The sequence below is a fragment of the Candoia aspera genome, chromosome 17 (genome assembly GCF_035149785.1).
Source record: "Candoia aspera isolate rCanAsp1 chromosome 17, rCanAsp1.hap2, whole genome shotgun sequence".
Classification (NCBI taxonomy): domain Eukaryota; kingdom Metazoa; phylum Chordata; class Lepidosauria; order Squamata; family Boidae; genus Candoia; species Candoia aspera.
In genome coordinates this window covers 7514013-7530063 of record NC_086169.1, presented here as the reverse complement: position 1 = coordinate 7530063, position 16051 = coordinate 7514013, and the positions used below count along the sequence as shown (strand labels likewise).

At 45.6% G+C, this 16051-nt stretch overlaps 1 protein-coding gene across 2 annotated transcripts in view; it reads right to left on the bottom strand.

Moving 5' to 3' along the window:
* PYGM (glycogen phosphorylase, muscle associated) overlaps positions 1-16051 on the bottom strand; it is a 32971-nt gene that overhangs the window by 775 nt on the left and 16145 nt on the right. For both annotated transcript variants that reach the window (XM_063316933.1, XM_063316934.1), the window contains exons 9-18: positions 15196-15342; positions 13961-14124; positions 12624-12738; positions 11239-11340; positions 9176-9323; positions 7751-7809; positions 6349-6490; positions 5128-5335; positions 3832-3966; positions 1586-1652 (exon numbers count right to left, since the gene is read on the bottom strand). In XM_063316933.1, the coding sequence (XP_063173003.1) occupies positions 1586-1652; positions 3832-3966; positions 5128-5335; positions 6349-6490; positions 7751-7809; positions 9176-9323; positions 11239-11340; positions 12624-12738; positions 13961-14124; positions 15196-15342 (1287 nt within the window). The remainder of the gene's footprint in view (positions 1-1585; positions 1653-3831; positions 3967-5127; positions 5336-6348; positions 6491-7750; positions 7810-9175; positions 9324-11238; positions 11341-12623; positions 12739-13960; positions 14125-15195; positions 15343-16051) is intronic.

The window sequence follows — 16051 nt, the reverse complement described above, 5'->3', positions numbered from 1 at the left end:
CAGATCGATAGCCTGATTGGACAAAAGGCAGCACCGTACGTTCTTGCTTATATCTGCCAATAATAATAATAATAATAATTATTATTATTATTATAGCTGCCCGCTCCGGTGGACTCTGGGCAGCTTACAGAATATAATGGGAATTAAATAATATAAACTTACAGAATATAATGGGAATTAAAACAATTAAAAACATAAATTGGAATCATAGGATAGGGACTGTAGTTTGATTCACGTTCATTTATTAATCCAGACTTTTATGCTGTTTCAGTCCTTCCAACTCTTTAGTTGACAAAGAAAGATTTCATTCTCCTTCCTGCCTCTGAAGCCCTCAGCACCCAGGAGGAAGAGCAATGCGGCGGCTGAACTGCCAGGCCACACCGCACCAGGTCAGTTACAAAGCAAGGAACTCTTCGTAACCAGGGTTGTTGTTACAGCATGGACAGCTATCTAAGTCTTTTAAAATAAGTCAAGTAAGTAAGCGGTGACAAAGCTGGCTAAGAATAACCTTGGTGAGGCTTGTGGTTGCTCATGTTTTGCCAACTGGCCTTTCTGAGACCAAATTAATAGTCTGCATTGATTTTTTATTTTATTTATACAAATATATATGAATGTGATATGTAATGTGCACATACACATTATATATACTGTATATTGGTAATATATAATGTATACATTATCTATCTATCATCCATCTATCTATCTATCTCCAGTTTGGCACAGTGGTGAAGTCACCAGGCTAGAAAGCGGGAGACCAAGAGTTCGAGTCCCGCCTTAGGCACAAAGCCAGCTGGGTGACCTTGGGCCAGCCGCTCTCTCTCAGCCCTGGGAAGTAGGCAATGGCAAACCCCTTCTGAAAAAAACTTGCCAAGAAAACTGCAGGGACTTGTCCAGGCAGTCCCTGAGAATTGGACACAATTGAATGGATATATATATATATATATATATATATATATATATATCAATCAATCACACACACACACACATACATACATACATACATACATACATACATACTGTGTGTGTGTTTGTGTGTGTGTATATATCATACATACATACATATATACATATATAGATACAAATATATGACTCTGGGCAGCTCACAAAGTTAAAACACAAAAAAACCCCCCAAACCTCCAATGTTACACAACAAAAACCATTAAAATGCATTACAAACAATCAAAATTATTAAAACCAGAAAAAATAATAATTGGCGAGGGTACAGTCCAATTTACTAACAATATAACCATTTGCCCAATGCACTTATTTCACTTGTGGTCTCACTTGTGGTCCGTTGGTTTTAAAGAAAATGTTAAGCTGATGGATAAAAGGCTGAAGAACAGGAAGATCTTTGGAAGATTTTTTTCTAATGTTTGAGCATCTGTACCCAGCGGAAAGGACTTTGGGAAACCCAGCCCACATTTTAACAAAACAACGCCTCCCTCTACCACCCTTAGTAGCTAATAGGTCGTGGGGTCCTTCTAATTCTAGCATCCCCTGGTAAATAGGAGGCTAACTGGGGGCAATAATACTGCAACTCACCAAGGACCAGGCAAACATCTGGCCCCCTCTGGAGCTAACTCACCTTGTAAAGGGCGCTGACCTTTTCTTGACATTTGATGTAAGCTTCATAGTCAGCAAAAACTTTAAACCTGCAGCAAGAAAGAGGGTGGTTACTGGGGAGCTCGCTTTGCTCATTAAGATCCTGGGGACCAGAGTGAGATGGTGCCCTTGAGGTCATCCAATCCACCCCCTTGCTCCAGATTAAACCATCCCTGACTGGTGGCTGCCTAGCCTCTAGCTGATTGGCTCCACTGTCAAATCTGCTCTTGGTGTTGCTGCTGTTGTTTCTAACTTTCATCTGCATTTGAGGAATTTCAGCCCATTGTTCAGTCTCCTGCATGGATAAAGATGGAAGACGCCTTTCCCTGTCACATCCTTTCAAGGCTCAGTGCACCCAGGTCCACGCTTTCTCTACAGATGACTTAAGTTCTGGTCCATTGATCATTCTCACTGCCTGTCTTTAAAGAGGGGTGCCCCAAACTCTACACAAATTTCCATACAAATGTGGGGAAATTTGGGATGAGCACTTCTTTGAATCATCCTGAAACCGATGGATCATCTGAGAGATTAATTCAGGCTTTGCAAAGCGTGTCGAAGGTGGTTTTCAGAGGCTGATAAATAGTCATCTATCCGATGGGGTAGTGAATTGTGCAGGGGGTTGGACTTGATGACCTCTTAGGTCACTTCCAACTCCATAATTCTAAGAAGAATGCACAAGATATGCTAAAACAATGGGATAGATGGCTCCCTTATGGAATAGAGAAGTTCCCCCAAACAGCCACCGGGTTAAGCTTTTTGGAGTTCCTCCATGGGAGAATTCAAGGACGGGTGTTAGATGTGGTGATGGAAGGATGGATTAAGAGCGTTCCAAGGACCCCAGAAGTTGACTGATGCTGTGTTCACATGAAGGGTACACAGTGAAATGGTGAGAAACACATACCAGCCCAAGGTCAGCAGCAGCTCCTAGATCAGATTTAGCAAAGCAAGCATATAACTCAGTGTTTCTCAACCTTGGCAACTTTAAGTGTGTGGACTTCAACTCCCAGAATTCCATGCTGGCTGGGGAATTCTGGGAGTTGAAGTCCACACATCTTAAAGCTGCCAAGGTTGAGAAACAATAGTATAGCTCTTTGTCAGAAACTGAACATCTGAAGACCCACCAAAATTCAAGGGTATCTTCACAGCAGAAATCAGATCTAGAAACACGCTTAGATAAATTTAAACAAGTCTTTACCAGCAAGCCTGTCAGGATGATGGTAGTAGGGCATAAAATTGATATCCAAGATGCAAAAACAATCAAGTGGAAGCCAGAAAGTGCTACAGGTGAAAGTAAAATAAAATGGGCAATGGCTGTCTATGAGAATAGTGGAATAAGCCTAAAATTGCCTATGCCTTTTTTGCAGCCATACCACATTGCTGGCTCAAGGTTTGCAAGGTACAGATGCTTTTCCTGGCAACCCCATCCTCCGGGTTTAAGAGTGAAGGATGCTGGGAATTGTAGTTCACAATACCCAGGGACTGCAGCTTACCCATCCTTGATTAATAGGGAAACCTGTTACTACCCTGTGCTACAAAGCTATACAGTATTATAAATTGGAGTGGGGGAATCAATTAATATCTCTAAGCCTGTTTTTTGCCAGACTCACTTGGATTTCAAGGGTTAAAAAGAAAAAAAAACAGTGTGATCACACCCTGTGAATTTCTGGAAGTGATTTTATTGCCTGCTCTAAAGCTCAATAGTTTTAAAACTAACTTGCTTCAGAATCTGGACGCCACCACTGAAGTGTTGCCCCCTTGCTGGTGTAAAAAGTTATTGATAGACATTTAAAAATGCAAAGCTTCCAAGAAGGATCACAATTTTACACCCACTGGTTACTCCATTCCCCAAACCTTTGGAAAATAGATTCCAGCAACATTTAAGAAAGCGGGGGGGGGGGGGAATCCAGTGATTTTAAAAGTTAGGGTTCTCAAGCTTCACTTTACGCTGCCCCCTGCTGGACACCCAGCTCAACAGCAGAAGACAGAGGCTGAGTGAAATACCCCCAGATAAATCCTGACCTACATCTTTAAGCCGTGTTTCCCCACCTTGGCAACTTTGAAATGGGTGGACTTCAACTCCCAGAATGCCCTCCATTCTGGGAGTTGAAGTCCTCAAATTCTGGCTGCGGCATTCTGGGAATTGAAACCCGCCCGTCTCAAAGTTGCCAAGCTGGGAAACACTGCTTTAAAACAATAAGAGAAAATGAACATGCATTGATTCCCTCTCACCGGTCATGGAACATAAGCATGTTAACAATATCCTTAAAGAGATCCGGCTGCTTGGGTGAGAAGAAGCCGCTGCTCAGCTGGTCGATGGCTTGCTTCAGTTCAGGGATGTGGTCGTAATAATCCTTGGCGCAGTAGCTGTGGGAAAAACAGGGTGGGTTCAGCCCACACTGAGTGCCCTGCGTGCCCCTTCTTAGCCTCCTCTGTTCTTCTCTCCCCGCACACTTTCCAGGGGAGGAAGAAATAAAAAAAATAAAACAGGCCCATTTTACCAGCACTTTTGGAAAAAAAATGATCCGATCCGCTTTTTCCCCTGTGCTTCTCAATGTTTGGGATTGCGGCTCCCATCATCCTCTAACAGACATGGCTGCTGGGAATGATGGGAGCTGCAATCCATCACTTCTGCTGGGGAAACCAGGATTCGGTTGTATTTTTTCGCAAGAACCCTCTGAAATTTATCATGACAAAGGGCTGTGGGTTCCTGAAACTGATTCCCTTTCGAAGGGCAGCTGGGAGTGAAGGTCAAATAAATGGTGCTCAGCCATTCCTAGCATGCTAGGCGTGTTTTAAAGCATTTTCCATGCTTTTTCTATCATCCACACAATAAGCCTGCAGTGTAGGCCAGTGCTGTTCAAAGAAGAGGGGGAGGGAGGTGCGTTAAAAAGCCAGTTGGTTGAGCATTTGGGGAACAGACCAGTGGATTAGATGCCATGATTACTACTAACATGCCTGAGAATAAGTCTTCTGGCCAATTTACAACATTAATGGGAAAAAACTGAAGTATATAAAGATCTGTTTTCTAGTTTAGGAAACTCCTCAATGCACACTACAAATAGTCCTCAATTTATGACCATTTGTTTAATGACAGCCTCAGAACGTAAAGCACTTCTGAGCCTTGCAAAACATCACATGATCGCATTTCAGGCACTGGGCAGCCGGCTCGCATTCCAGACCAGTTGAAGTGTCCCGCGGTCACGTGATCATGTTATGTGACTTCTTTACTGTTTTCCAGCAAAAAAGCCCATTGGAGAAGCTGGATTCACTTAACAACTGCCATAAAAATGGTCGTAAGTTGGGTCCAGTCATGTGGTGACTCGACTTACAACTGTAATGAGTTACAATGGAAATTCCGGTCCCAACTGTGGTTGTTAGTCACGGGCTACCTGTACATCCGTTTCCAAAAGCCTTCTTTATAAGCCCTCTTAACATCCAGGTCCCCATTTTAGCCTCGCCAACCAAGTTGTGTGAATCCAGTCTGCGCCTGCCTCAAGCAGGATCCCAGCCCCCTCTGGCACGCACCCCTTCTTGTCCATCTCCTCCACGTCCTCCACGCGCATGCCAAAGATGAACAAGTTTTCCTCGCCGGCTTCCTCGGCCATCTCCACGTTGGCCCCGTCCATGGTGCCAATGGTGAGAGCCCCATTCAGCATAAACTTCATGTTCCCCGTTCCGGAAGCTTCGGTGCCCGCTGTTGAGATCTGCTCAGAAAGATCAGCCGCGGGAATCACTGCACGAAAAAAGAAAAAGAGCCCAGCTGGATCAGGCTGAGTGGCCAGTCTGGAGCGTCCAGAAAAGCACAACCCTGGACAGGAGAGTGAATGTCTTCTTCTGCTGTCCTTCATCCTTCAGGCCTGGCAGGATTCGGAGGCACAGGTGCCACCTTTGAGAGTGGGCACCATTTAGCCAAGCTTGGCTGACCTCAGAAAGCTTATCCGAGGTTAGGGCTGGATTGCAAGACTGTGCAGCTCTTCAGAATGCAGGCTGACCCAGATGGAGCACACGCCCACAACTCATCAAAGCAGCTGCATCGAAGTCCAGCCATGATTAAGATAGTTGCAGGATTCTGGAGGCAAAGGAAGCTGCTTTAATGGGTCACAAACCAGCGCTGCATCCATGCTTCTGTGCATGTCGAATCTAAAGCACTGCACAGCCTGCTTAGTACTTGGATGGGAGGAAAGGATACCACCAGGAAATGCCAGGAACTAAAAGTTATCAATGAAGTCACCAAAAGTTGAACCTGACTTGAAGCGGATCTTAATGCACTTTTCAAGAATTATGTCTCATTGCTAGCCAAGTGCTCTGTGAATCCCATTCTTGTCCTTTCAAAGCCACCTAAATTGGTGACTTTTATAACATCCTGTATGTGCAGTTTGAGGAGGTGATGGGGGGGTGGTCTGGCTTCAAAACAAGCTAGGACATGTTGAACTGTTCAGAACTTTCTTCTGGAGTAGCATCAAAACGTTGCCTGTACAGGGGAAGGACCACAGAGTCTCAAGGAAAGTGGAACATTCCATCACTTGTGAATTCCACCTATATCTAATCCTGTGGAGGTGAGTTCCAAGGTTTAACACTGTGTTGTATAAAGAAGCATTCCTTGGAAAATCAGGCTTAAACGTCCCCCATTTATCTTAATCATGGTTGTCCAGGATTCAAAAGAAATTGTTCAAAAGGCAGCAGAGGAACCCACACCAGGAGATCCCAGCCAGGCGGCACAAGGCGGGACCAGCAAGCAAGACATACCCTTTTCAGCCAGGGAGACTCGATAGTTTTCCAGGAAGATCACCTTGAGTCGGTCGCCAATGACAGGATCGTGGTTGACGATGTCTCCAATGGATGTAACAAGTTTGATGATCATTTTGGCCATGTGGTAGCCGGGAGCTGCCTGTGGGGGTAAGAGGGGGCTTTAACCTCCCTTTGGAGATGGCCCATCCAGCTTGGAGAAGCACCTCTTCTGCCTACCAAGAGTTCGCAAGGAAATGCCTGGCATCTCCGGGTAAAAGGAACAGGGAATCAGAGCATCCTTTCCAAAACTTGTATTCTGGAGCAGAGAATATTGGGTTAGATCAGTGTTTCTCAACCTCAGCAACTGTAAGATGTGTGGACTTCAACCCCCAGAATTCCCTAGCCAGCATGGCTGGCTGGGGAATTCTGGGAGTTGAAGTCCACACATCTTAAAGTTTCCGAGGTTGAGGAACACTGTTATGTGGCGTTGCTGCCATTCCTTGTATCATTTAGAGCCATGATGTATTTGTGTTGCCTTGCAAACTGCGTAAGTTTGGTTAGATTGAAGTCCAATCGATAAATCAGTAAAGGAATGAAACAAGCAGGTAGCAAGCTGGAGGAAAGATCTCTGCTTGGAAGCAGCCCATGCTGGTGGAGGCGGACCACGGATCTCAAATCTAAAGATATAGGTGTGTAATGACTGATTCCTGGATCAGTAAGGATTCGGGAGACAGATGTGGAAACAGCCACCAAAAGGCACCCCCATTATCCCCATTATTATAAAAGAAAACAAATAAGGCAAGTATCACCCTAATTTGTTTTGGAATGTATTAGAGATGGAAAATATTTCAGTTTCGACCAGCCTTTCTCAACCTTTTGATCCTGGAGGAACCCTTGAAATATTTTTCAGGCCTCGGGGAACCCCTGCACATTCAGGCTCAAATAGAGGCCAGAAGTTACAAATTATTATATTTGTTTCATGGACAGGCCCATAAAACAAATACATGTTTCTGTATATATGCATTAGCAGTGTTCTTAAACTGAAAATAAAGAATGAAACTTACCTCTCTAATGTGAAGTTGCCCAAATTTGAAATAATTTTTTAAATAAATCATGATCTCCCAGGGAACCTCTAAAGACCTCTCATGGAACCCTGGTTGAGAAACCCTGGCTGAGAAACTCTGGTTTAGAGGCTGGAATTCTTGTGACCTAATCTGTTTTTTTCTTAATCAACCTTCTTAAAGAGACCCTGAAAATTATGCCAGGGAAAAGGAATTCCTTTCAGATGTGGGCAGACGCCAAGAGACCAAACAGACGCCTGCATTTCGTGTTCTCTCTGTATCCTCCCCCCATACACCCCTGCCTCAAATAGCCCAATCCCCATCTTCCCCAGCCCTGCCAGGTTGCTTTCCATTCTCACCTTGCCACCAATCATGACTGTTCGGGGCACAAAGTGCTTGTTGGGTTCTTTCTTGATGCCTGGGTTGGGGGGAGAAGAACAGCGCACAGGTGGGTGAGAGACAGAGGGGGTCCCCAAGCAATGCCCTTGTAGGGCTTGGCTCCCCCAGTCCTGGAATTCTGGAAGCAGAGCCCCATCTTGCTCCCTTCACCAGCGCCTTCCACAGGATGCTCAGCCTGCCCCAGTCAGCTGCTCTCCCTGCAAATCCTTCCAAAGGAAGGATTCACACCACCAACGGAGCCAGAAGTCCTGCCTGTCCCACAGTCTGGCTGCATGCATCACAGAGAACCATGAACTAACTAATTTCTTTGCTATTTCTGAGAGCCCGTTTGGTGCGGTGGGGAAGGGGCTGGGCTGGAAAGCGGGGGGCTGTAAGTTCGAGTCCCCCCTTAGGCACGAAGGCCGGCGGAGTCAGTGTCTCTCAGCCCAACCCACCTCACAGGGTTGTGGTGGGGAAAAGGGGAGGAGGGGCCTTAAAGTGGACAAAGTAAAATAAAAGCAGGATGTAAATCTGACAATAAATAAATAAATAGAAAACAAACAGGCTGGGCTGGCACAATATGTTAAGCCACAAAACAGTTTACAAGATTGAAAGGATCTGAGCTAAGAGTGTGGTGCACTTGGTCATTTGGTGCTGGAAGGAAGGAAGGAGAGAAAGGGAGGGAGGGAGGGAGGGACGGACGGAAAGGAGGAAGGAAAAAGAAGGAAAAGAGAGAGAAAGGGAAGAGAAAGAGACAGAGAAAGAGAGAAGGGAGGGAGGGAGGGAGGGAGGGAGGAAGGAGAGGAAGGGAGGGCAAGACAAAAAGGAGGAAGGAAGAAGGAAAAAGGAAAAGAGAGAGAAAGGGAAGAGAAAGAGACAGAGAAAGAGAGAAGGGAGGAAGGAAGGAAGGAAGGAAGGAAGGAAGGAAGGAAGGAAGGGAGGAAGGGAGGGAGGGAGGGAAAGACGAAAAGGAGGAAGGAAGAAGGAAAAAGGAAAAGAGAGAGAAAGGGAAGAGAAAGAGACAGAGAAAGAGAGAAGGGAGGGAGGGAGGAAGGAGAGGAAGGGAGGGCAAGACATAAAGGAGGAAGGAAGAAGGAAAAAGGAAAAGAGAGAGAAAGGGAAGAGAAAGAGACAGAGAAAGAGAGAAGGGAGGGAGGAAGGAAGGAAGGAAGGAAGGAAGGAAGGGAGGGAAAGACAAAAAGGAGGAAGGAAGAAGGAAAAAGGAAAAGAGAGAGAAAGGGAAGAGAAAGAGACAGAGAAAGAGAGAAGGGAGGGAGGGGAGGGGAGGGCATCGGCTACCCAGTAGCTGAATTTCATCTGGAGGCCGCCAAACCCAACCAATACCAAGGGGGGGGGGGGCATCCTGAGCAAGGGGGCTTGTTTCCCTGCGCTTGGCTGCCACTTACGGTTGTAAAGTGTGATGACGTGCAGGCAGTTGAGCAGCTGTCTCTTGTACTCGTGGATCCGCTTCACCTGCACGTCGAAAAGGGAGTTGGGGTTGATCTTGATCTTGTACTCCTTCTCCAGGTACGCAGCAAACTTCAGCTTGTTCTCCTAAAAGAGGGGAGCAAGAAAGGAAGGGGACTGAGCGGAGAAGAAAAAGCCGGGCGTTCTTCGCCGCTCTGCAAGGCCCCGGCCCTGAAGAGACCTTCGGCTCCCTTTATTCCTGCCAGCGATTGGGGTGCAAGATCCGCCTGATCCCGCCTATTAAGCCGGGAGAAAATCTGGGGGGACACTTTTCCATTCTTGTTTTCAAAGGAAAGGGAACGTGGCTGGTTCCCCATTACAAAAATTGGTCAGTACGAGGGTCTGGACTGGGAAATTTGCAGTTTGGCATTTTGCCTTTCCGCACCACCATGAAACATGTTGAAATGCGTCAAAGCCTTGCTCGTTTTCTTTCTTCTGAAAACCGGTGGGAAGTAACTAAAAAACCCCAACTTTAGTTCTACTGGCAAAATAGTTCCCAATAGATTACCAGCATCTATCAAAATGATTTTCTTGGGCAGAAATATTGAATACGGAGACGGTTCGTAATTCTATTTCTCCTTAAGACGACCACCATATTAACATACATGCTCAAATTGCTGGCGTTGTGCACTACTGATTTCCTTTTATCAACTTTTTTTTTAATCTTCAGTTTTAAAAACGTTTTGTTGATACTAATTTTAAAAAATCACTTTGGTGATTTGCAGTATGACGTCCTCGTCTCTTCCTAGACCGAGCCAGTCAGGCTCAACGTTTCTCCCAACACGCGAACAGCAGATGGCACGTGGTTTACCATCTTCCCCCCTAAGATGAGATTTTTTTAGACTCACATTCCTATTTAAATCCTGGCTATTATTTTCAACTCTGACACAAACTGGCACCTTGAATTGCAGCCATCTAAATGCTTTAAATGAATGAATGAATGAATCAATCAATCAATCAATCAATCAAATGCAATAAATCTCTGCATAAAAATTAGCATATGCTGCTAAGCTTATGCTGATTTGTGTTTTGCATTTCTGGGAGCCCAACCTGGGTCTCTGCTCTTACTGTGGTAAGAAGCTTTGCGCTGTTCTTAAGTGATGTGCCTGAGCATCCAACCAGGCTGGGCAGGGAGCAGTAGAGGGGATCAGACAGCTCTGAAGAGGGGTGCAAAGTGGTACCCCAGTTTCTTGTACAACCTGCAACCTCTGAATACAGGAGTGTCCATGGGGGTGGGGGGAATCAAAAAGGTCAAGATGGTGGCTGTCAAAGCAATGACCTAGGGAGTAAGGAAGATGACCTTGATGGAGACATGCAGGAAACATTTCCTAGGCAAAAGGGGCTGAAATGTTTTTTAAGTCCGGAGAAGCAAGATAACGTTAGGAAGCAGCTCAGGCAGATACCTCCCTGATCCACTGGAGTATAAGGGGGGGGGGAGGCCTCACATAATCAAACTTGCAAGATTGTGGTATTAAAACCAATCTCCATAAAAGGAGTTTTAGCTTTGCTGTGTCAGCCTTCCCAGGTAGACCAGACAGGAAACACATCCAGATGAGCTAATTCTACTTTATTGTAAGGCTACATTGACAGAATCTTGGAAGTCTGAAAGTCCAATTCTCCGCCCACCCCCCGTCTCCTTTACAGCCCGAGAAACTAGGGAGGGTCCCTTCTGAGCCTCTTTCTCCACCCATTATGCAGCCGAGGGCTAAGCTGCCTCTTATCTCACCGTTCCCCAGGCAGTGTCTCTTGGCCCCGTCTCCCAAGGCCTTTCCCCCATCCCATTACACCTGTGGAGTTCCCTGGTCTGGTTCACTTAGTGGGGCTGATACTGTTTTTATGCGCAACCCCCGGTGGACTCCACTGCCTGAACAGAATTGAAATTCCAGTTTCAGTGCAAGAAAGGAGAACCCTCGGCCGAGGGGGGCAGCCTCGAAAACCGCTCAAACAGTAGATTTGGGGCCAGCCTGGCAGGAGCCTCTTCCCGCCCCTTCCTCCTTCTCACCTGTTTGACTTTTGCCACATCCCGGATGAAGGCTTCGTCATCCACGAAGTGGAGAAGTTCTCTCAGCTGATCCAGGTCAGAGATGTAATCTTCTCCAATGCGCTAGGGAGGAGGTGACAGAAAGCAAAGTCAGGGCTGTGGCGGAGGGGTTGCAGCCAGGTCCCTCGATTCAGCACTGCACATTCCTCACATTTACAGTAGCCACGCCCTACCTGTCAAATGCGCATTTAAGAACCAAAACAGCCCCAAAACCTCTCTCTCCCGCAGGAAAATTTCAGCATGTGTACAAGGTCCATTTCGTTACAGACGTCCCTTGTATTTGATACCCAGGACAGTCAGAAATCAAACCCAACAATGAAAACGCCTTCCAGCATGGGCAGAGTGTTTTTTCCACACCACACCAAAGTAGGGGCTGTCCTTTTGGGGATCAAAGGAAGCATGGGTCCAACTGCATAGATTCAGATAGGGATATTCTCGGAGAACATCTGCCGAGAATGCAAATTTCAACGCCGAAGAGGCTAACGCAGAAGGGAGAAAAATCCCAGCCTGATACAGTCTGCTAAGCCATGTTTTTATAACCACTGTTCATGGAATAAACCACAATGGGCTCGCTAAACTATGAACCGTGACTGAGAATCTATAATGGGCTGGTTCAGACAAGACCCTAACTCAAAATGCAACTCACTTGGATTAGCATTTTAGACAGAGTTTCCTAATTCAATTCAATTCAATTCAGTTCAATTCAGTTCAATTCATTGTAAGCTGCCTGCCATTTAAAGAAAAGTAGGACAGGAAATTTATGGTCAAAATAAAATTTGGGGTAACTGCATCTAAAACCTTTGCAGGTGAATAGTTTAGTGACTAAGGTATTCATGTCTAACACCCCCCCCCCCATCACAGGATGCATCACAGTGAAACTTTGGGCCAATCACTTTCTCTCAATCCAACTTCCTAGACTTTCTCTTCAGCTCCTTCAAGAAAAAGTAGGATATAAAGCAATGTTTCTCAGCCTTGAAGATGGGTGGACATCAACTCCCAGAATTCTCCAGTCAGCCATGGTGGCTGGGGAATTCTGGGAGTTGATGTCCACCCATCTTCAAGCTGCCAAGGTTGAGGAACACTGATATAAATAAACAGATCAATATTAGGGAAAACTGCCAATAACAACAGATGTGGGTTTTTAATGGATTTTTTTTTAAAGGAAATCTATTAAAAACCGGAGCAGAAGATGGCTATTAAGACAGGTTGTAAACCAATTTGTATCGATCCGTCTTTACCCTCTATCCTTCCAAGCTGAAAACCTCAACAAATTTGCCGACCAAGAATGTTTAAGGGATGAGCTAAGAACAGATTGCAGTGGGGCTGGAGCCAGATTGCAGGCTCACCTCAGCGATGATCTCAGCCAGCCCCGGGTTACATAAAACCAGCCACCGACGGGGAGTGATGCCGTTGGTTTTGTTCTGGAACTTGTGCGGTTCGAATTCATAGAAATCTTTAAAGCTGGGAAAGAGAGGGGTAGTAATGAAAGCTTTCAATGCAAGACAGAAAGAACCATTTTTTTTCAGCAATGGGGCAAACAAAGATGGAAAAAACAGAAGAACAAAGATTTCTTTCTGAAGGCAAAGAATTATCCATTACTGGGGCTGCATTTGGATGCCAAGGGTGTCTCAATGCAATTTACAGTCTTTACCAGAATCCTCATTTTAGTCTTAACTAGTCTTAACCAGAATCATCTTCATCTTAACTATAGGGTTAACCAGGATCCTCATCTTAGTCTTAACTAGAGTCTTAACCAGGATCTTCATCTTAATCTCAGCTGGAATCTTAGTCTTAGTCTTAATGGGACAGGCCAGCTCCATGAATTATAGGGTGAAGTTATGATACTGAAGATCAAACCTGAAATCTTCTACGGGCATACCTCATTTTATTGTGCTTTGTTTCATTGCGTGTTGCAGATATGGCATTTTTTTTTACAAATTGAAGATCTGTGGCAATCCTACATCGAGCAGGTCTATTAGCGCCATTGTTCCAACAGCAAAAGGCTCAGATGATGATTAGCACTTTTTAGCAATAAAGTATGTTTTAATTAAGGTACTGTATGTACATGGTTTTTTTAGACATGATGCCACTGCACACTTAATAAACTACAATATAGTGCAAATGTATTTTTATATGCACCAAAATAATTGTGTGACTCGCTTTATTGCAATATTTGCTTTATTGTGGTTGCTCTGGAACTGAACCCACAATATCTCCGAGGGGTTGCCTGTATGTGCAAATGGGCAACTTCTTTTATTTAGCGTCCCTGAGCAGGGATCCAGTTTGCAAACCAAGGTGGGCATTCCAGATGGAAACAGGACAGCCCGGCCAGGGGGGAAACGGAGTCTCTTGTCAGGCTTCACCCCACAGGCACCCTGGGACCAACTGGCCAGGCTCAGAAGAATGAAATTACTTTGGACAAGTAATTTTTGCCAGAGGAAAATGAGGAAGCCGCAAGGAAAAAATGTTAGCCCCTGCCCTGTTTCTAGATTTCTACCTGCAGAGGTAATAGCCAAGCCCTTCTGAGCCTCCTTCTCATTCCTGTCGTATTTTCATGGGCTGCCTGGCCCCCCCTTTTGCACAGGCGAGCCCGTTTCCATTTGTCCCTGGCTTTGAGAACGGTCCGGCCTGCTATCCTCTTGTTTTTGAACAATCCCACAGCTCTGAGATTCCGGATACCTACACGGTGGCCTTTAGGATCTCAGAGTGGATGCGGGCCACGCCGTTCACAGCATGGGAGCCCACGATGCAGAGGTGCGCCATGTTGATCCGTTTGACGCTTCCTTCTTCCACCAGAGACATGCGGCTCAGCCGGTTGAGGTCTCCCGGGAAACTGGCGTAGACTTTCTGCAGAAGACAGGGGCATCCCGAAGATGCTGCTAAGAGACTCCTCCCAACTGACTGGATTCGTACAGAGCCCGTGAGGGGCTTTGTCTGACGGCGGCTTAAGATTGTCATGGGAAAGCAACCGCTACATGCAGAACCTTGTGGCTACCTCTGTCATGAGTGAGCCCATCCAACTGCAGGTTATTCAGCGCATCATAGTTAAAACAAATCAGAACACGGTGCTATGGACTAATTTGGCCACTCGCTGGCTGGGTTCACACAACACGCTAGACCAGGCCAAACCAGAGTGGAGTATTTTGCATCTTGGGAACCAACTCACTGTTTCAGCATCTTCTGCAAACCAGGGCTCTCCCATGGAGCCAGAAAATGGTTCCTTGGTTGAGCCTGGAGTATCATGCAAGCACAGTTCCTGCATTTTGTTAACCTGGGTTCAGAGTTCAGCATTTTGTGTGAATGCAGACTTCACCCACAGAACCTAACGTGGTGACAGGACTGCAGACAAGGAGACTGCACTAACTCTGTTGTGGTCCCCGTTGCTTCTCTTGTTCAAATAATCTATGGGTTGTTGTAAAAACACACTACACAGGTAGTTATCACAGGTAGTCCTCGACAAGACCACAATTGGGACCAGTACTTCCATCGTTAAGTGAGGCAGTCATTAAGTGAGTTATGCCCAATTTTATGACCTTTTTGCCATAGTCATTAAGCAAATCTGTGGTCATTAAGCAAATCTGGCTTCCCCCATTGACTTTGCTTGTCGGAAACCAGCTTTGGAGGTCAAAAATGGTGATCACATGACCATGGGATGCTGCGATGATCATAAATGCAAACCAATTGCCAAGCACCCAAATCATGATCATGTGACCACAGGGGCACTGTGATGGTTGTAAGTGTAAGGACTGGTTGCAAGTCAGTTTTTTCAGCATTGTCGTAAGTCCAAAACATCACTAAACAAACAGTTGTTAAGCGAGGACCACCTGTACTACCCAACCCCCTACCAGTTTGCCAAAAAGTTGTTGCTGGTGCCCCGGTAGCTCGGATGCCCAATCTTTTCTGTGACTTCCCACTCACATCGAGGAAACGCTGGTTGATTTCGTAGATGATTTCCAAGTGACGCGGCAAGAGGGTCTCAAAGAGGTGGACGGGCCAGCGCTCCAGCGCCTCTGGCAGCACCGTGTGGTTCGTGTATGCGCAAGTGCGCACTGTGACATCCCAGGCCTGCAATGTAGGAAGAGTGCAACGTTTGTTTCGCAGACATATTGGTTTGGACGACAACAAAGTTCCTGCACTCAGACCTGGCTCAGAACACGTCCGAATGGGACTTTGGATGGAGCATTGGAACCAAACTCATCCTAGGAGATAAGCCATGATTTAGTTCAGCCACAAACCATCATTCAAAACCATCCCTCGCTGGCTGGTGAATCATGCCTTGTTTTAACTGTGGCTCACAATTTATACCTGAAGTGAGATTTGAGCCCACGTCTTCTAGTGTGGGAAGGCAAAATCCAGAAAAGAAGCCAGGATCTGGCTAAACAAACCAGGATAAATTGGCTTGTTCAACACCCAAGATTAAAACGATCTTCTAAACATTATTTTTTTAAAAAATGAAACATACAGTTGGTTTTCACCCAGGATTTCAATTACAGCCTAATTGCAGAATCTGTTTTCTGTCGCTGATTTCACTGATCCAAACAGAACATACCAAGTGCGGGATGTGCAGGATGTCTGTCTGTCTCTCTCCTGACCAAACAAACACAGTCTGATCCTGGGATTTTGAGATTTCTGGGTTTCAAAGTCCTGGACCTCCTTTTTTTTGTTCCTGAAAATATTTCTACTCAAGAGCTTTTCCTTTGTAATTATTTGCCCGTTGGATTTTGTGTTTTTCTTGTTCCTCCTTATTTTACCATTCTGTTATTTAGTTTTATTA